Source organism: Miniopterus natalensis, chromosome 4, assembly GCF_054644295.1.
Source record: "Miniopterus natalensis isolate mMinNat1 chromosome 4, mMinNat1.hap1, whole genome shotgun sequence".
NCBI lineage: Eukaryota > Metazoa > Chordata > Mammalia > Chiroptera > Miniopteridae > Miniopterus > Miniopterus natalensis.
In genome coordinates, this window is record NC_142084.1 from 6,839,304 (window position 1) to 6,860,311 (window position 21,008).

Sequence of the window (21,008 nt, forward strand, 5' to 3'; positions counted from 1 at the left end):
TGAATTCCAGGCCTCCAGAAGCATAAAAAGTTATGTCTAATTAAGAACCGCGAATTCACTTCCATACAATTGTGACTCTCAGTGCAACACAAACAAGCAAAAACCATTGGAGACCCTCCGCAAAAGAGAGGTCTCTTTAGCTCAGAAGCAGTGCTTTCTGGGGTTCAGAAACCACTTGCTCAAAGTTACCCAAAGCAACGAGAGCTCACTTAATAAAGATTTCAGAGCACAATCATAAATCTCAGTGCTTATCTCATCAACATCCAAGAAAGTTAATTGAAATGTCTACCTTACATATTAGTCATTAATGTTGTGACGGCCTTCAAAGCTCCGAGAACAGACAGCGATTTTTAATTCTAAAACATGACACATTAGCTGAAACTATGGTCACAAGACACAGCATGCCCATTCCAGGCTCTGAAATAAGAGAAAATTTTGATCCAGTAGGTAAAGCTTCAATTTAATAAGAGCAAGGCCAGCACTGCGGGCTCCAAGAACAACTCCAGGTCTATCTACGGGACACAAGTGTGACGAGAGGAGGAACGTCGCTAGAGCTGTGACTCCAATCTATTTACTTAAGGGAACTATCTAGACATCTTTCCACATTTAATTCCTACCGCTGTCCAGACCAAGAGCCGCCTCCTTTTCATTTGCTACCACAATCGTTTTAAGGAGCATCCTTGACTACAATGAACTGATTTAATCTCCCAACAACTCTTCATCTATTATCTTTCTTTGGATCCTCCAGTGTCCGAAGCGGCCAGATTCCTGGACATGCGGGCTCCTCCCAGCCCACCTCCTGCCCTTGGACAGGAAGGATTCAAGGTGCGTTGACCCAGCCTCAGACTCAGCATCAACTCCCTGCTGTCCTCAGCCCCGCCACTTACTCCCTGATGACCGTTTTAACGTTCAGATCTGGAAAGTCACTTATTTCAGCTGCTTCGTCCAGTCGCTGGGTTCGTGGGTCACTGCCCTGAACACAGTCACTACTCCCTGCATTCACACCTCAGCTGGGCGCTTATTTATTTCTTTGCTTTTGTCACCCATTTCATGTAATCAATGACCTGTTCACGTGTTGCGCTCATGTCCCAAAAGATGACTTCCTCGAGGCAGTGAACGGGACTGACCACCCTCAGGCAGCGGCTCAGTTTACGAATGAGGATCGCATACGGGAGCACTCAAGTGCCCACGCAGGTCTATAGAAGAAACGCACTTATCAGGAAATCGTTTACCAGTATTTCCCTTTCATACTTACAGCTGGGAGGCTGCTGCCACAATCCAGCCACAGAGAGTGACCTGGAAGGGCTGCAGCAGGGAACAGAGGGGGCGCTGAGATGTACCCCGACCCTGAGCAGGACTGAAGAGGACGCAGACGCCGCTTTCTGACAGACCGTCTACGGGCGTGAGCGAAGCCGGGGTCAAGGACAAGTCCAAGGTGAAGTGCCCCTCAGGCAGTCACGGGCGTTACTCTGTGTACTAGGCACTCTTCTCAAGTATTCAAAATGAAACACCAACCACAGATTTGTGCTGACTCTCTCCTCTCTACATAAATATATTTTCATGTGGTCCTTCCTCCGGTGCTCAAGTCAATGCAGCTGTTTTTAAGCTAATGACTGTTCTTCAACCGATCTGAAAAATAAGACTTGCTCATAGTCCCCCCACCAAAAAAATTATTTTAGGCCACAAAACAATTGCAAAGCTCCCCCTCTGGAAAGCTAACACACTCTGATAAGAAAAACAAAACCTCATGGACACAGACCACAGTAGGGTGGTGACCAGAGGGAAGGGTGCAGGGACAGTAAAGGGTACAAGGGGTCAAATACAGGTGACGAAGAAGATTTGACTTTGGGTGGTGGGCACACAATGCCATATACAGACGATGTATCACAGAGTGGTACACGAGAAACCTGTATAATTTTATTAACCAATGTCACCCCAATAAATTTAACTTTAAAAATAAATAAATAAAAATTTTTTAAAAAAGGTATAGTAGAATTCTGATGTTTATTTGAATGAAGCTGGAGAGAATGGTAGTGGCTGGGCTTTTATTAGACTCATCATTCCGGTTACATCACATATTATGAAACTCACATTGGTCACTAAAGCGCATTCCCTTGGGGCAGGGACTCCACCAAAATCCTTACCCACCACAGCAATCATTTCTGAACGCAGAAAATATAGAAGAGTTGCTGTATAAATACATTTAGCATTCAACTGTCAGGAATTTTGAGTGGTTAACTTTATGTAAATCACCTTCATTGAAAACTCTCTCATCAATATCACTGTCTCATCCCACACGAGTAACCTATTCTCACCTCACCGGCGCCTCTGAGCACACTGGTTGGGAAGGTCCGCCACAGGAGCCAGTCCCTGGGCCACGGAACCCCAGCCTGCACTCAGGAGCGAGAACCTGGGCTGAGAGGGACAGGAAGAGGGGCTAGAGGTGAGCTTTAGAGCCACAGCAGGGACTGGATATGCAGGCTTCTTCCTCATCGCTGAGGCCTTGGGCTCATCTGTGAAGCAGAAAATATAATGTCCCCAGACTGGCTTATGTCTTGGACCTTACTGCTAATTTCTGATAAGTGGCTGAGATCACTTAGATGAAATAATCACTTAGAAGTATCTCACACTAACAGCACTATGCAGTTTTCCAAAGTTGTTCATGTACTTGGTTTCCCCCGGTCATCACAGCAGCCTTGCAAGGTACAGATGCAAACATCAGGTACAGTGGACAGACACCTTTGCGTTGGAGGCAGACAGACTCCACCTGGGATCCTAGTGCTCAACACACTAGCTGTAGCCTCAGGAAAGGTTACCTCAACTTCCCTAAGTCCCAGGTACCTCATCTATAAAGTGGGGTCAACAGTACCTACCTCAGGAACCAGAATGTAGAAAGTATGCCTGGTGGGCAACAGGCAGAGAGGAGACGGTCAGCAACAGTGTCCAACGCAACAAGAACGCCTCCCAACCTGCTCACATTTTACATACAGGAATGTTGAGGCTCAGAGATGAACATAAATAGTACAGATCACACCAGGAAATCCTAGAGCCAGTCTAGAGCTGAGGGCGGCCGGCGGCTGTGTCAGCATGAAGGAGACTTTGTCTACGCAACTACAGTTTCAGCTTTACTGGATAACACATGTCCCAGACAAGCCTAAAATAACCCAGTGCATTTAAGAGCTGAAGGGAATTTGTCTCCATGTAATTTTTTACCCTTTCTGTTTACTTTTCAGTGACTCACAAAATAATTTTCCTTTTTTGGTCAGACACTGGGCCCAAAACCTGTTATTTACTGTGTTGCCTCAGTCTCATGCATGAGAGGAAATTATGTTCCGTTGACTATCTGCATCTGACATTAATACGCTCTCAGAGCAGCTACTGACACGTGGCAGACGAGAGGACGAGCGCTTCATTAGGCACCGGCCACGGCTCTTCAGCGCTGCCTTCCCCGCTCCGGGGCTCCGTCGCCTTGGGCAAGTCTCTTACCACCTCTGAAACCCTGTTATTTCATCTGTGAAGTGACGACCTTGGACGGTATCGGCTCAGCCCCCAGAGCCAGCCAACCACAGTGAGCGCCTGGCTAAGGGATCCCAGGGGTAGGACATAGACTGCTGATGTGACCATCGCGCTCCCTCTCAGGCCTCCCCCACTGAAATTAAAGAAACATTTAACTAGGACGTCAATGAAAAGCTGGAATGCACGACCTGGTAAGGTTGGGGCCCCTTCTCCGAAAGGGAATTACGTAGATAACGAGAGCATCACTCGATAGGATGTTGTTCACGAGGCCGCCTCTGCACGGGGCAATGGTTAGGACCAAATGAACTCACCATGCCTTCCGGTCCGGTTCTTTCTGATCCTAACACTATCTCCAAACACTGACCCTCGGATGTCTAGGAGATGAACCTGCTTTTCAAATTCCCTCCCTCCTGTCCACACCTGGCGTTACTTACCCATCTGCCCACCGCCCCTTCTCCGCTGCCATGCCTCACGAGAACAGATCTCAGGGACTCATGCATGGGAGGCTCAGCTCTGCTGTTTCAAAACAGCAAAAGTAACTGTCCCTTGTTTTGCAAGGAAACACTAACCTCCACCACGTGCAAAGGCATGTACCTCCCGAAGAGGCCGCGGGTGACTTGGTATTTCAGCTGCGTCTGTCGGAGACATAGCTTCGCTTTTGTTTACTCGTTGGCAGGCTGTTGGCCACATGTGGACGGTGTAAGGAAAAGCAGGACTGTGAAGCTGGCGAAGGCACAATGCATTGTATTGAAAAGGTGGTAGGTGGAGAAACTCTAGCCTACTCAACTGAACGAATGGGTAATCAACACAAAAGGAGCCATCTGCAAAACAATTGCTGGGCTTAGGAATTTAAACAATCCAGACCGTGTGTGTGTGTGTGTGTGTGTGTATGTACACACTCGCGAGACTGTGGGGGAGGGGGGTGGAGTTTAGACTTCAATAGAGGAGACAATTGATGAAGGTAGAGAAAAGAAAAACACAAAAATAGCAAGTAAGAATTTCTTATTTACTAGCCTCTCACTTAACTCTACAAAACCCCTCCTGTCTCAACTGATATCGTAGTATCATTTGTAGAGAGCTCAACAGAGGTAATAACCATCAGGAAAAAATCATTTCCACAGCATGATATATGTAGACCTATTAATATTTATCTAACAATAAAAGCAAAACGCTTGAAAATGACACACACTGTAACAGATCATGCATCCCAATGGTCACCCCCTCCCAGGGGTGGCTCAGCACTTGGGGGGGGGTGCAGATCAGGTTTCAGCAGGTGACTTGCACTGACCCATGAAATGGGACTATGAGCAAAGTGAACTATGTTGGAGCGAAAGCTTGAAGGGTCATCTCAAGGTTGGGCCACCGCTCCCTCCCCTCTGTCCCTGATTGGGGATCCTCCTTCCGACGCCATGAGGACCCAAACTGTGGACAGGGGGGCAGCCTCCAGCAGCCCACACTCATGTGAACGGAAATCAACCTGCGTTGCTCTAAACCACTGAGACTCCATTTGCCCTGCCAATAAACCAGAGGCAACCTGAACGAAAATCATAAATTGATAAGTAATGAAGTTCCCCTACTCCCCGCAGGATCATGTGACCACAGCAGGGCTGGTGTTTCAAACCTCGTAAGACCCAAGTGCTAGTAACTTTACTTTGGCTAACTTTCACCCTACTGAAAGACAAATCCGCACCTTACTGGAAGATATCACAAGCTAAGTGAAATAAGCCAGTCAGAGAAAGACAAGTGTCACATGATCTTACTCATATGTGGAATCTAATGAAAACAATAAACCGATGAACAAAACAGATCCAGAGACATAGAAGCATGGAACAGACTGGGGGATCTCAGAGGGAAGGCGGGGGATTGGGAAAAGATTAATCAAATAATTTATATGCACATATGCATAACCCATGGACACAGACAATAGCGTGGTGAAGGCCTCGGGGGGCAGGTGCAGGGTGGAGGGGGCAATGGGGAAAAAAGAGGACTTCTGTAATACTCTCAACAATAAAGATAAATTTTTTTAAAAAGGCAGATCTGCAAGCTATTTAATTGATATTTTTATGGTATTATTGAAGAAAATTACTAGACAGTTACATCTTACTATTCTACAAAAGACAATCTAGAAAATATTATAGAAATGTATTTGTATAAATATGTTAAGAAACAAACAGAAAAGAAACAATTAGAGGCAACTATAGTTTGGGGCTGTTCTGATATTTCTTTTTGTCGGCTGGTTGCTTGGCTGTGTGGTTGGTACCCCGCTACCTGAATTCTGCATGGACGCTCCTGGGGGACCTCGGGGCTGATGACCACGGAGACAGTCCTCGCCGTGCTCAACAGCATCCACACTGCTGCTCTGTGTGGAGACTCGCAGTCCACCTCCCAGCTCTGCCATATTGAAATGTCGCCAGAAAAGGCGCTGGGAAAACTGCCTGAGTCTCCATTCTCACAGGAGACAGAGCTCGACGGCAAATACTAAGTCATCAAATAGGTCTCCTGGTAACGGGATCCAAACTGACTTCAGAACTGGGGTGGAGCCGTGCTGAAACCACAAGGCCCGGTGCCCTTTCGACTCATTCAGACCATCCCTGCAGCCTGACACCCCTTACGAGGCGACCGTGCCCCAGTTGGTTTTCCACAGGCTGCGTTTTCTTAGAACACCAAGCCACGTTTCATTTACATTGACAAGATTTTGCAAAGCGTCCCAGGGAAGATCTGGAAAATATATACTTAAGAACACAGGAGATGTAACACTCTCTCTGAAATGTCCCAAGAATTCAAAGTTTCACCTAATTCCGTATTTAAGCAAATAGTCTTCTGTCACTAAAGATCAGAAATTTTTGAAAGCCAGCGAAACGCTGAGGTCAAGTATCTTTTCAAATCTTACATATACATTTTCCCTTTAGAGTAACATTAACATTTAATAAGAATCACCCATTTCTCATAGAGCTTAAGGGTTCTTCTGGTTCATTTTAAGCCACATCTTTCATAGCTGGAATTTTCTGATTTACTTGGAAATTGATTTCAGAAGTCTGAACAAACAGTTCACCTGATCATTCTGAGATGTGTGCCAGTGGGTAGCACTGCTTGCCTACCAGATCCCTCGTCAATAACTCAAATGTTTTCAGTCATCATTTCCAAAGCAAATTTGCCAAAATCAAATAACTGCAAAGCTAGAAATATAACCGAGTCCCCAAAAAGAAGTTCCAATCCTCTGCGAAAACAGACCTCAAATTCTTAATCCCTCATCCAGAAAAAATTGGACCAAGTATTGACGTTTTCCATCAAGAAAGCCACATAGCCACAAATGGTTCTCATTTACGCCACTCCTGGGACACACAGCTCAAATAAAAAATTTCCTGAATACCCCAAATTTCAGATGCAATTTGGAAAGCGAGTGATTCATAATGTTATGCAGGACACATTATGATCTCCTCTTACCAGCTCAGTGTTTCTGGAATGCAACCCTCAGGAGGCTGCCCCCACCAATAGGAAGGCTGACCACTGTCAGCCATGTGACCCAAATCTTAGCTCTCTGCCCCCAGGGCGGATGTGATTTTGAGCCCTGAGCAATCTGCTACTCCAGCTACTGTTCAGGTAGGGAAAACGTGGCCACCGGGGAGCTAACGAAGATCCACATCTTGCTCCATGGAAAGAAACGCGGTCACAGTGCACTCCTCCTCCCTCCCAGCAAAGGGCAAAACAGGGTTAAAGGGAATTAAGGCTCTGTCATCGCTTCCGCACCAAAGACGCTGACATGCCTCTGAACAGACGTAGATTCTAATTAAGTTCAAGTGTGAAGCTTCCCAGAGCCTCTGATCCCACCCATCTCACCCCCTCCCTAGGTGGAGCAGTAATCTCTTGGAGCACTGACGTGGGGGAGTTGTCTTCTCTCGACCCCTGTTTTCTTCAAGGAAAGGAGCACAACTGATACAGAGGAAGAAAAGTACTGCCCGGGTGCACTGCACAAACACGAACACTGGGTAGGTCTTGAAATCTGGGGTTACTCAGGGAGACCGGCCACTGCCAGGTGGCTCAGGTGGTTGGATCGCCATCCCATGCACCAAAAGGCTGTGGGTTCAATTCCCGCTCAGGGCACAGACCTAGGCTGCCGATCGATGTTTTTCTCCCGCATCTATGTTTCTCTCTCTCTCCCTCCCTCTCTCTCTAATATCAATGAGTAAAGTCCAGCCGGTGTGGCTCAGTGGTTGAGCATCGACCTAGGATCCAGGAGATCGAAGTTCGATTCCCGGTCAGGGCACAGGCCCGGGTTGCGGGGCATGCAGGAGGCCGCCGGTCAATGATTCTCATCATTGATGTTTCTCTCTCCCTTCCTGTCTCTGAAATAAATAAAGGTATATTTTTTAAGTAATAAATAAAATCAATGAGTATATCTTCAGGTGAGGATTAAAAATAATAATAAATTTTTTAAAAAGATAGACCTGTAGGAGGTTACAGTATCACGAAATAAATAAAGAATACAAGGGGGTAACTGTGGGAAATAGATGGAGCTAGACGCAAACTGACTGACAGAGCATCCGTTCTCCGAAGGGGTCACTATGAGGAAATGTGTGAAGGAGACCAGGGTGGCCTGCGGGGTTCTGAAGCAAAACTCCAAGCTCAGCACGTAGCACCCTGAAGTCCAGGCCAATGTGAGAGCTACCAATGCCACGGGGAAAAAACAGGAACGAGGAAAACCTCCCTCGACTAAAGGAATTCAAGGAAAGCTCGACATCAGTGTGGGCATAAGGAGAAAAGAATCTAGTTGGAAAAGAATATTATTTAAAGCCCAATATTAAGAAACCTACAGAACAACAGGTTAGCAAAGTAAATTTCATAGTTCTACAGGCAATTTTGAAATTAGTAACATTTGGGAAGAAACACAGACTGATTGTGTAAATTAAAATGATGACATAACTGAGATCCTGGGAGAAGAGTCTGCCTCAGGCAACTACAAAAAACATGTAAGGTACTTGAAAAAAAATGAATGTCTACACATTAAAAAAAGATCCATGTAGATTTGTGGCTGGATCAATCAGATTAATGAAGTCATAAATAATTTTAAAAGTGGTCTGAATATATCTGGCTGCCAAAAGGTCCTATTTTCCACCCAAGCCAATCCTCCAGAAAGAGTCACCTCTCATTTTTCCACAAAAAGAGACGGTAACCACACTGGTTATCCAATACTATTTGGACTGAAAAAACATGGACAGCTAATGACATCAGGAAATGGAATTTTCTCTATGTGTGTCTTCTGATTACTTTTAAACCTAATTCTGTGCATTTTTCCTCTTGCCACTGTTGGTTTTATACTTGAAATTGAGTGACATCAGCATAAGGCTCGGTAAATATTAAACCCTCAGAGGTTTTAGGAATAAATGACATCACGTATGTGAAGCTTCTAGAACGTGGCATAAGGTAAATACTCAAAGAAATGTTAGCTCCCTTAGTCTTTTCCCTTCTCTCCTCTGCAGTTTAAAATCCAGGAGCTGGGTTTTCATCATGACCGATTCCTCAGCAGAAGGTAATAATTTCCTTATTCTCCTAATCATTTGCTCAGTGAGTTTTAATAACAGAGCCCCTCCGAAAACCTCTCGCCTTAACCATCTTCTCTTCTTTAATTCCCACCGAGGCATCACCTCAGTCCAACTCATACTTTGCATCGGGCCTAACGTTACACGCGGCACTAGGTTAGACGAGGGGAACACAGAATTCAAAAACCACGGTTCCCACCTGGGATGGGAGGTTATTTTGCGTGAACTTGACTGGGCCACTGGGTGCCCAGGTAGTTGTCCAAACATTATTTTGGGTGTTTCTGTGAGGATATTTTTGCAAGAGACTGACAATTAAATAGATGGGCTTGAGGAAAGCAGAATGCCCTCCACAGTGTGAGTGGGCCTCGTCCGATCAGTGAAAGGCCTGAATGGAACCAAAGGGTGATCCTCCCGAGTAAGGGGAATTGTCCTGCCTGATGACCCCCCTGGGACACCTGTCCTTCCAGCCTCACAGCCTGAGAAGCAGGACATCGGCTCCTCCTGGATTCAGAGCAGCCCGTGGACTCTGGACACAAAGTGGGCCATCGGCTCGGCGGATTTTGGCCTTGCCAGCCTCCATCCCCGCATTAGCCGATTCCTTATAACAAATCTCTGTGCCTCTCTCTGTCTCTAGGTAGGGAGCTAGGAAGTTAGACAGACAGACAGACAGACATAGACCCTACTGGCTGTTTCTCTGGAGAATCCTGACACACACACTATCCTTAAGAAGTTCAAAGTCTAGTTGTGGGGATACACCCAAGTAAAGCCTTTACCAAACACTAACACAGGCTATTGTGCTGTGAGCCAAATAAGCCACCAAATTAAAACAGCACCAGTAAACATTCAGGGAATGAATTTACGGAGCCTGACAGCATGAGAGCCTGTAATTCATCGCCCGGAGTCCCCATAAAGAGGGAGCTGGGTCAACTCCGGGCGCGCCCTCTCCTGCACGCGCCGACGGCGGAGATGGCTCTGCTCTCTCAGCTACTTACTGTTTCCGAAGCAGGTCGTCGGGAGATCATCTGGAAACGGGGGGCAGTCAGAAATGAGGGCGAGCCCCTCACGGAGCACAGCGCACATGAGAAGCAAATCCGCTCACCTGAATGGCGGCCAGGTTCTTCTGCTCCTGCGACGGCGCCTCGTGGACGAAGCGAAGCCAGTTGGAGTGTCGCGGGTTGGTGGCATCCAAAATGTACAGGACCTCCCCCTGGCGCCCACGAACCTGGAACACAAAGGCCCCGTGTTTACCGTGAGGCCAGCAGCAGCCACTCGGAAAGCATCAGGTTAGAACACGGCGTTTTGGGGTAAGTGTCTGCTTTCTTATTAACAGGTGTGGAACAGGCCTGGATTAACACCCCTGCTTCCCCAGAAACATACGGACCGGCCGAGCCTGCTGTTTCGTTTGGCAGATGTCCAGTGAGTCACAATTTCAATCAACTCTCAGAAGCGTCCTATGCTGACAGCTCTCCTCAGGCCACATTATTTATGTGTAGGTTTATCTGAATGCACGTGTGGCAACTGCAGTTGCTGAGGGGACAACCACAGGTGCAGCCCATCCTCTTGCTCCATAGGAGAGGGCGTCCTGCCTGGCGCCCCGACGGGGGTGGGAGCCAAGCCGTCCTCTCCATTCCTCCCCCCGCCGGCTGATTCCTCTCCATACGGGGGACTGTGCCGCCTCACCCACCGGGCCTCCATTTCCCACCTTTAACTAGTGTGTGAACAAACCGAGTTCCACCTTCTTTTCTTGGCTTGCTTGTGGCTGTTTTGGGCTTCACGGCACAGGCCCTCCTTGTCAGATCTACTCTGCTTTCCAATGGAGGGAGGGGGACCTGCCGAAGAAGCAGGCACTACACTGACATTCCTGAATCCAGGTCTTCAAATCTGCCTTCTCTGAAACCCCAGCACTGTAGGTAGTGGGCATACGCTCTGCTTAATAAAACACTCACCAGTCCATCCCAGGCTCATTTAGTGCCGATACGCAAGTAGAAGCCAGGAGGGGACGGAGAAGTAATGAGTGACCGGCTCTCCAGGTCTCCAACACCGAGTAACAGGGACAAAAGCTATACATTCACCTTTGCAGACGTGAGGTATGAAAAACGAATTCCAGACTTCTCAAATTTTATTGTATAAGATAAAGCACAACCAGCCCAGTAAATATATTTTCATGATACATTTAGACAATCATTCATTCATCCAATAAACATTTGAGTTTCCACCATGTGCCCAGCAAATATATTTCCGTGATAAATTTGGACAATCGTTCACTCAACAAATATGTGAGCCTCTACCATGTGCCAGGAATTGCTTATCGCCTGGGATTCTCTCGGCAAACGAGGCAGATGAAGGCCGAGGTCCCAGCACCTGAGGGACAAGCACAGACTACAGCCTCGGGTGCAGGTAAGCGCCAAGTCCCGCAGAGCAGAGCAGGAGGCGGCGGAGCGCGGGGACACGGGCTCTGTCGGGGAGGCGGTCACACACAGCCTCTCCGAGCAGGTGAGCTAGGCGAGTTCTACATGAAGGGCAGGGAAGGCGCGTCCAGGCAGAGGGAGCAGAGGTACGAGGCAGGCAGAAAGGCCTGTTCGAGGAACAGCAACGAGGCCAAGGCTGGAACAGAAGGAGCGCGGAGAAAGCGGCGGGCGCCGAGGTCCGTCCGACGGACGGGCCAAGCGAGATCGCGCACCAGCCACAGACCGCCTATGGAGTCACCTCAAGCTGTTCGATTATCTGCTCACAGGGCTTTTATCATCCTGCCTTACCTGCAGCTTTCCCCTCCTGGAAATGTCTAAAAGAGACATCTAGAGATAATCTAACCCAGCCTTTCTCCAGAGAAACCAAATCCAAACGCTCCACGCAGATGGCTGTTATTAAAGTCTCCACTTATCTATTTTAATTTAAACCCTGAGACAACAAACCATTTGTAAAGTCTCACAAATAAAGAAGATTCAAAGTTCCTCTTAGTATCATGTTCCAGCATCTAACCAGCCTTTGCAGCCAAAGCGTGTTTTTTGTTCCTATCAGAATTCAGCTTCCAAATACCATCTTCTTTTTATTTGAATTTTCATGGAAACGAAACGTAGTGGCTGCTGTCCTGCTGAGGGTCGCCTTCTGCACACCTGGGCCCGTAATGAAGTCAACAGTCTCATCTGCCGTCAAACGGCCCAAATCCCAGGCTCTGCCTGACGTGCTCGGGCTTCCCGGGCCAGGTCCACAAAGAAGTCAGCTAAAGTAGGAGAGAGACCTCCCGCGACGATGAGAACCTGCAGGCCTCAGCACAGCCGCCCACGTCGCTGTGACTTTGCCACTTTAGAGTAAATGGCAAGTGTCCCTGTACAGGTCTTATTCTCTGTTAAATGCTCCTGACATCACTCTGCCAGTGTCCAGGGGAAGTGCTGCCCTGGGTCTGTCCCTTTCCAGACCAAAGGTGACCATATTGAACATAAGTCACCCCTGATTTTCATCTTCCTGCCCAGCAAAGGAGAGAGGAAATCACAGAAAGATTCAGCTCAGTAAGAGGACACTCTGACAGGTAAATGAACAGAAAAAATGGACACAGGTAATCAATACAAATTTTCTTAGATTTAAATATTTCCTTTGTGAAACTGGGTGAACTATAGACAGAGAAGCATGTTTATTACTTGGATGGTTAATTTTCACAGGAAAGGGGTCTACAGTGTTATCCACTTGATTATGAGACACATCACTCACCACATAAATGTCAGCAGGGTCCCCAGGGCAAAGCCATCAGCCGGATTTGTCCCCAGACGTGGTCCAATGTGACCAAAAGAATCTTATTTCATATACGGTAAAACTGAATGGCAGTGAAATACACTCAGTTCCCCATAATACAGCAATGATGTCCCGATGAGACGTCACAAAATGCTGTGTTGTACAATTTATTTATTAGAGAAAGTGCGTTTCCCCATCCGTCAGCGAGGCTTTGCGAAGAAGGCAGAGTTAAGCACTGAGATGTGAAGTAGGGGTGTCTTTAGAGCGTCATGTGTCACAGCTTCTGGCTTAAATCGCGGGCATTCTTTCTGCCATTGTCTGCAACGAGGCCAGGTGCCTTCGCTCAACGTTGAATTACCCAGGCTTCAGAATATCTTTGGGAACAAGAGAAACCGAGTGTGCTCAAGTAATCGATTCTGGGAGACGCTCTGGTCAGATTCAAACAAGAGACGCGCTTCCAGACACCAGGTCATCACCAGAAACTGTCGCGATTTACTGTTTCTAAGCAAAGGGCGTGGTTCTTTTTACTGTTGATTTTTCAAAGGATTCTGCCTAAAATTCTTGCTTGCTTTGGTACTTACACAAACACCCCCCCCACATACGCCCCACACACACACACTCATACACACCCCACACACACACCCCTACCCCTCCACACACACACCCACACCCACACACCCAGACCCACACCCCCCCACACACAACCCCCACCCCCACACATACACGTACACATACCCCCAACACACCCACACCCACATACACACCCACACACATACACACCCCACTCACACTCACACACCCCTACCCCTCCACACACACACACACCCCACATACACACACACCCCCCACATACACAACCCCCACCCCCACACATACACTGTGTACACATACCCCCAACACACCCACACACACATACACACCCCACTCACACACACCCCTACCCCTCCACACACACACACACACCCCACATACACACGCACACACACCACCACACCCCACACACACCCCTACCCCCCACACACAACACCCACCCCCACACATACATACACACAAGCACACCCCACTCACACTCACACCCACACAGCCCCAGACCCACACAACCCCCCCACACACACACACCCACACACACACCACTGCAGACTATCTGCCTCACCCCTGCCCTCACTCCCTGTCGCCTCCCGCCAGCAGTCCACTGCTCTGGGACGGTGACCGGGATGGTGGCCTACGGCTCCTCCGCCTCGACGCAGAAGCTCCACGGACGGGTCCCCTGGGAGCACCTCTACCCCTGGGCTCGACTCTCACTCGAGCCTGGACCTGCTCTGGCTCAGCCCTTGACCAGGGCAGCCCCGGGACATCCCGGCCCAGACCCAGCTCTCCTCCACCGGAGCTCCCTCCAGGTCCTGGCGGAGGCGTTAAGAGAAGCTCCTGGATGTGGGGCATGGTCTGATGGTGGCTAGCACCTGAGTATCAACAGCATTTTCATACTGAGTATTTTCAACACTGACTCCAAACCTGCCTCCAAGCCCGTCCTTCGCACAGCCCCGAGTTCTCCTGGGCATCTGCCCACCTCCTCACACCAGCGCCTGGCGAGAAGCTGCCCTGCGTGCCGGGGGCCCACAGTCCCCAGTGTGGCATACAAGGTGCTTCCCGACGGGTCCTTCCTCCACTCAGCCCCTCGACCTCTCCCGCAGCAGCAGCATCGCACAGGTGATGGGAGCGCTGACATGGGCCTTTCTGGCTGCAGTGCCAGTGTCCGTGCCTGACAAAGGCCTGGTGCCCTCACCACTCACGATGGTTGCTGCTGAGGAGCATCTGGCATCGTAACCACAGGGCCCTTCCAGCCGCAGCACTGGCTCTGGCTGGGGGAGGCCTGTGGGGGCCAGGTGAGCGCCCCGGGCACTCTACCCACAGCATCACTACCACTAAGCTGAGGCTGAGACAGGTGCACACACACACGGCTGGCCAGACCACCTAAGAACACGCACCCTGTGCCTGGAGCAGGGATGTGCCCACACTCCCGCCAGAGAGGTGCTGCCGTGAGTCCAATGCCATGAGGACGAAGGGCTCCCATTTCCATCACAATGATGTCACTTTTACTAAACATACGCGTGGGTTTCATTTGGTTAAATTCATTCTACAGAAACTAAAACATCAAAGAGAGCCTGCTTTAGAGAACAGTAATAGTCACAATAACTAACATGTTATATCAGCTCTGTGCTGACAAGCTGTTTGCACGTATTATATAATCTGCTCCTCTAACCAAACCTATGAGGTGGGTGTTACATTTAACAGACAAGGGTACTGGGGCACAAACAGAACAAATAACTTATCTAAGGTCTTGAAGCTTGTAAGGCATTGGAGCCAGGGTTTAAACCAAGACAATCTGGTTCCAGACCCCCCCTGTCATCTTACCTCAATATACCTACACCCTTGGCCACCAGGTGCCACCTGGTGAGCAGAATTGTGAGAGTGACTCCTTATGACCCATCACTCCTGTGGATGCCCTCCTATTTGTGTGTGGGTGGAACCCATAGGAGTATCATTCCTATGATCCTGTTGGATCACAAAAGGGAGATTACCCTAAGGGAGCCTAATCCAACTGCAGGAGCTGTTTAAAAGTAGAGTTTTCTCTGGCCAGTGGGCAGAGAAGTTACAGAGCTTGGAAGCATGAGACGATGTCGACAGGAGGGGGATTTTCCTCTGCTGAGGTGGATGGGTCACACACGGCCTTAGCGTGGCCCCTGAGGGATTTAGGGAATGAAGCAGTCTCTGGCCAACAGCCAGCAATAGCAGAGGGACCTCAGTCCTACAACCGCAAGGAGCTGAATTCAGCCGACCACCTGAAGGAACTTGAAGTAAACTTGTCCTCAAGCCTCCAGGTAAGAACCCAGCCTGGCCAGCACGCCTGCTGTCCCACCTACAGAACTGCAATATAAAGAACAAGGGTGTTGTTCTAAGCCACTTAGTTTGGGGTAATTTGTCATAGGCAACAACAGTCACTCCCAGTTCCAGAACCAGCATTACCATTGGGTTGCTTCAGTGCTACAATTACCTCCAACAGAAGAGCTTAAAACAATGCTATTCTCATCCCATCGTCTACAGGTCAGAAGCCTGGGGCCTGACTGGCTTTCTGCTTAAGTTTATGGGAAGGCGGTGCAGGCACCCACCTCTGGGCCCATCGGGTACCGAAAAACTCTAGTCCCTGCAGCTGTGGGACCCAGGAGGTCCTCACGTCCCTGCTTCTTTCCCTTCAGAATCCACGATAAATGATTTATAACCTACATCATGTTGTGTAAAAAAATGCAAATGCAAAAGCCTTTAAGTCAAAGATAGACGCACTTTTCGTGTAAGGGATTTAGTCATATTAAATGAAGGAAGGTGAGGGAATGAGTAGGAAAGGGATCTGCACATGTTCTTTCTGAATTTTAGCTCTGATTATTTATAATCAGTTCCTCTTACAAGATTAAAAAATATATATGTTTCTACAGTTCCCATCTCATCAGTTTTCTCCAAATCTTAAGTTTTTTATATTATAGGGCTGCCTGAGTATACTTTCACTAGTGTATATAGAGATATCAAACTTACATCAAGAATTTAACACATAAGGAAACTATTGACCATAAATACTGTTCTATTACATTTTCATCTCATAAAGGCACAAGAAACCATTAAAAGTACAGGTGGAGAACACAACCGAGAGACAAAGCTGGGGAAACTGACACTCAAAAGGTATTATGTGACACTGGTTTGAGTTTTTTAAAGTGGACTTTCCCTAAGAGAGTGTTTTTAATTTTGCAACAAACTACCTTTTAAGAGAAGTCATCTAAAGTTACGAAGTGACAACTGTCAACAATAAAAAAAATAAGAGCAGCCCCGCCAGCGCGGCTCAGTGGTTGAGTGTCTACCTACGAACCAGGAGGTCACAGTTCAATTCCTGGTCAGGGCTCGATCCCCAGTCGGGGGCCTGCAGGAGGCAGCCGATCAATGACTCTCCCATCATTGATGTTTCCTTCTCTCTCTCCCTCTCCCTTCCTCTCTCTGAAATCAATAAAGACATATTTTAAAGAATAAAAAATAATAAAATAAAATCACAAAGTGACAAAAGCACCTTCTTTGTACACAGGCATCTCACTTCACTGGCAGCTGTTACACAGGAATGAGAAGAACTTGGAACTTGTCCTGGGCAATGTAAAAGCCCTCGCATTGCCCTGGCCGGTGTGGCTCAGTGGTTAGTGTCAGCCCAAGCACCAAAGGGCTGCGGGTTCAATTCCTAGCCAAGGGCAGTATCTGAGTTGAGGTTCACTCCCCACACCAACCCTCCCCTCATCGGAGCATGTTCAGGAGGCAATGAATCGATGTCTCTTTCACACCGATGTTTCTCTCTCTCTCTCTCCTTTCCACTCTCTCTGAAAACCAATGGAGAAAATATCCTCGGGGGAGGCTTAACAACAAAATAAATGCCCTAGTATTAAGCTCTAATGACCACTCCCTGGACCCATGACTCCACCTTCCAAATGTCTCGCTGGGTGTGTGGGGACAATGCCCGCATGTTGTTTGCCGTGAACTCCTGGAAGACAGGACAACTTGTGCCCGTGGGTGTTATCACATCTGTCTCATGAACACACATGACGTTTACTTTCGTTGACAAAGGGCCCCTTCCTGACTCTAAAACCCACCGCCTTACTCAGCACTGTTACCCTATTACACTTGCCCTCAATGGTTCTCTCCTTCAGATGTGCCTGTAGTTCTCGGGCTTCTACGTAAACAGAACGGGAAATGCTCCTACACATCACAACCGCTCAGCCCGCTGCTGTGGAGAACGGACTCCCTAACCTGTCTGAGGAAGGTGACAGTGCACAGCCTGTGTTTACGTAACACTCTGCAGGGCTGGAGCGGCATCCACAGCCGAACGCGTTCCCATTTCTGTAACTCCAGGGGGGAAGAAAACAAAAGGCTACGAAGCAGCCTCACTTAGGTTCAAGGTCAGGGTTTGCTGCTAAATATGTTATTTTTAAAAGAAATGTGTCTTTCAGGGCTTTTTGGATTTCAGGTGTTCAGGTGAGTGTCTCTGACCCCAGAGGTTAAATGAGAGATGAGACAACCCATCAGGGTCCTTTTGCTCCATGGAGATGAGATGAATATACTGAAGTGAGGGCAGGTGGTCGGCGGCGGTTCCCAGGGAAGGTTCAACGCGGCAGAATTCAAGAAAAACAGGCTAACTGGCCTGCCACAGAGATCCTCACGGTGCTGAGTCTGGTGGGTTGCGTGGACAGCAGGCGCTCTGTGACAGTGCTGGTCACACACGCTCCTGAAAAGGAGCATCCTGGTGGAAACATCGCCCACCGCTCCCTGACCTGGCATGAAGCCCACAGATTCAAGACAGGCTCAGAGCACCAAGACCTACAGTCTCCTCTACACGTAAGAACACAGCCCTCCTTTGCTCACCTGCAATCGACACTAATACGCAAACTGGAGGCCGAATGCAAGACCTGGGCAGTGTGTCAATACAACCCTCCTTTGGGTTTTGAAATGTCTGGGGTTGAAAAATACAAAATTATCATCTTCAATGAGAAAATAATATGTACGTGTTTCAACTGATCTCTAGGGCCTGTCAGAAGGAACGATTTTTTAAAAACATGATTTGTGCCCTGGCCGACGTGGCCCAGTTGGCTGGGCATCATCCCATGCGCTGAAGGGCTGCTGGTTCAATTCCGGGTCAGGGCATATGCCTGGGTTGTGGGTTCGAGTCCTAATGGGGGCATGCAGGAGGCAGCCAATCAATGTTTTGCTCTCCATGATTTTTCTCTCTCCCTGCCCCTTCCCTCTCCCTTCCTCTGTCTCTAAAACTCAATTTAAAACCTTTAAAATAAAATAAAAACATGATTCGTTCATCAAAAGTTAAAAAGCAACAAATATGCACATCAAAACATTAATTATCTGAGCCGTCCTAAAAATTCTTCAAAGAACAAAGCACTTTCAGAGTACTCATTCATCATGCAGCAAGGGAATTATAGGCGAAATCATTAAAGGGAATTTATTCAAGCCCGCAAACATTAATCTTCTTTATGGGAAATGAAAACGCGGACTTCCTCAGGTAGAAATCGATGCAAACTTCCAGCAGCTTGGAGGGCGTCCAGTGAACGCAAAGTAGGTGCATGTGCGAGAGTGGATTTTGACTTATATAAAATACCCTACGTAACTTTAGAAAAAATTCATTAAATCCACTTTTTTATACTAAATATAAATTAGCACTACAATTTGTTACTAAAACAGGCCAAAAACTAAGTAACCACGCAACAGCTTATATACTCAGGTCCAAACAAAGCAAGCTGCTCGGACTCACAGTCGGCCCGCGGCGCTCGCGTTTCATTTGCTGCGTAGCAGCAGGCAAAGGTCTTGGCAAACAAGCCGAACGACCCTGCCTACAGACGCACCCGCGCTGCCGCAGGAGCGGAGTCCACGGACGCTGGCATCCGGAGACAGGCCGACACGCGGGAAAACACACCTGGAGGGGCGAGCAAACGAAACGGCGAATGCGGAGGCTGAACAAGGTAGGCTGGGGCCTCACTGCCCCCTTGAAAATATTCGAACCCTCACGACGCACCCGGGAGGCCTGGACGCGGCAGGATCCCTGCAGTGGGCCAGGGACACGCTCGGGTGAGGGGACCCCCACAGAGCACAGAGCCCCAGACTCCACAGGGGGGCACTGTGCACGGAGAGGGCGCCACAGAAGGGGGGAGGAAGAGGAGGACGGGGGGAGGAAGAGGAGGAGGAGGAAGAGGAGCAGGAGGAGGAGGAGGAAGAGGAGGAGGAAGAGGAAGAGGAGGAGGAAGAGGAGGAGGAGCAGGAGGAGGAGGAGGAGGAGGAAGAGAAAGAGGAGGAGGAAGAGGAGGAGGGGGAGGAAGAGGAGGAAGAGGAGGAGGAGGAAGAGGAGGAGGAGGAGAAGAGGAGGAAGAGGAGGAAGAGGAGGAGGAAGAGGAGGAGCAGGAGGAGAAGGAAGAGGAGGAAGAGGAGGAGCAGGAGGAGCAGGGGGAGCAGCAGGAGGAGGCCGCCCAGCCCCCGGCACCTCTGCGGGTCCGAGCAGCCCTGTCCCCCAGCACAGCCGCAGGCCCCGACGTGCTGACCCGCAGCCCAGGGCCCGCCGGGCGGGTTGCTCGGGCTGAGTGGACTGGCCTCTGCGTCCCCGAGATGACTGGTGCTCTGTCCTCACTGAAAGCCAGGCCTCGGGCCCCCTCATGACACCCCGTCCGCCCCATGGAGAGGACACCTGCTTGTGCGCCGGCCCCTGCCCCGGGTTTCCAGGCCCTTCCTCCGCTCAGCTGCTCCTGGCGCCGCGCCAGCCGCTTGCCAGCGTCCAGATCCGGCCGGGCCCAGACTCGGCCGAGGCTGGTCCAGTCGGCGCAGCGGCAGCGAGAGCGCCCCTCCTCTCCGGTGACCTCGACACTCCACGGCTCTGACTGCAGCCGGGGCCTCGGTCTCGCCACCAAGCCACACTGCTGACCAGAATGTCCATAAAAGTCCCGTAAGCCTGGAGGCGTTTGCTGCGAGTCAAAACCGGTGCCCACCTTCAACTTGGAAACTGACTTTACATTTCTCCGCGCTTCATTTCCTCACGTAAGCATCACTCTAGTTACTCAGTGTTTGAATACTGGCTGTATATCTTATATTATCGATCCCTCACACTCATCCGGATGGCTGCTATTTAAAAGAAACAAAAAACAGAAAACAGCAGGTATTGGCGAGGGTGCAGAGAAATCGGAGCCTTGGGCGCCGCTGGTGGGACTGCAAAGCGGAGCAACCGCTGTGGAAAACGGGAGGGAGGTTCCTCAGAAATTCAAAACAGATCCCGCAGTGTGACCCAGGGGTCCCCCTGTAGGTATGCGCCCAAAGAGCTGAAAGAAAGTCTCGAGGAGATACTCGCACACCCGGCTCAATGCCCGCGAGGTGGAGCAGCCCCAGTGTCCGGGGCAGCGGGGCGGGCAGACAGACCCTGCGACAACATGCAGCCTCGGCCAAGGACGGAAACCGCGACGCGGGCTACAACATCGGTGAGCCCTGAAAACATTAGGCATTACTCCAAGCCAGTCAGGAAAGGACAAACCCTGTATTTTCCATCGATATGAGGTCTCCAAATCAGCCCAATCTAAAAACCGAACGTAGAACGGCGGTTACCAGGGCCTGGGGGCAGGGGCAAAGAAAGCGGATCAGCGGGTGCAGAGTTGCAGATTC

The 21,008-nt window shown here is 49.2% G+C and overlaps 1 protein-coding gene across 1 annotated transcript in view; it reads right to left on the minus strand.

The window, feature by feature from the left end:
* Window positions 1-21,008, minus strand: part of PRDM5 (PR/SET domain 5) — a 104,142-nt gene that overhangs the window by 59,604 nt on the left and 23,530 nt on the right. The window contains exon 3 of the mRNA XM_087816221.1: window positions 10,153-10,275. Coding sequence (XP_087672347.1) covers window positions 10,153-10,275 — 123 coding nt within the window. The remainder of the gene's footprint in view (window positions 1-10,152; window positions 10,276-21,008) is intronic.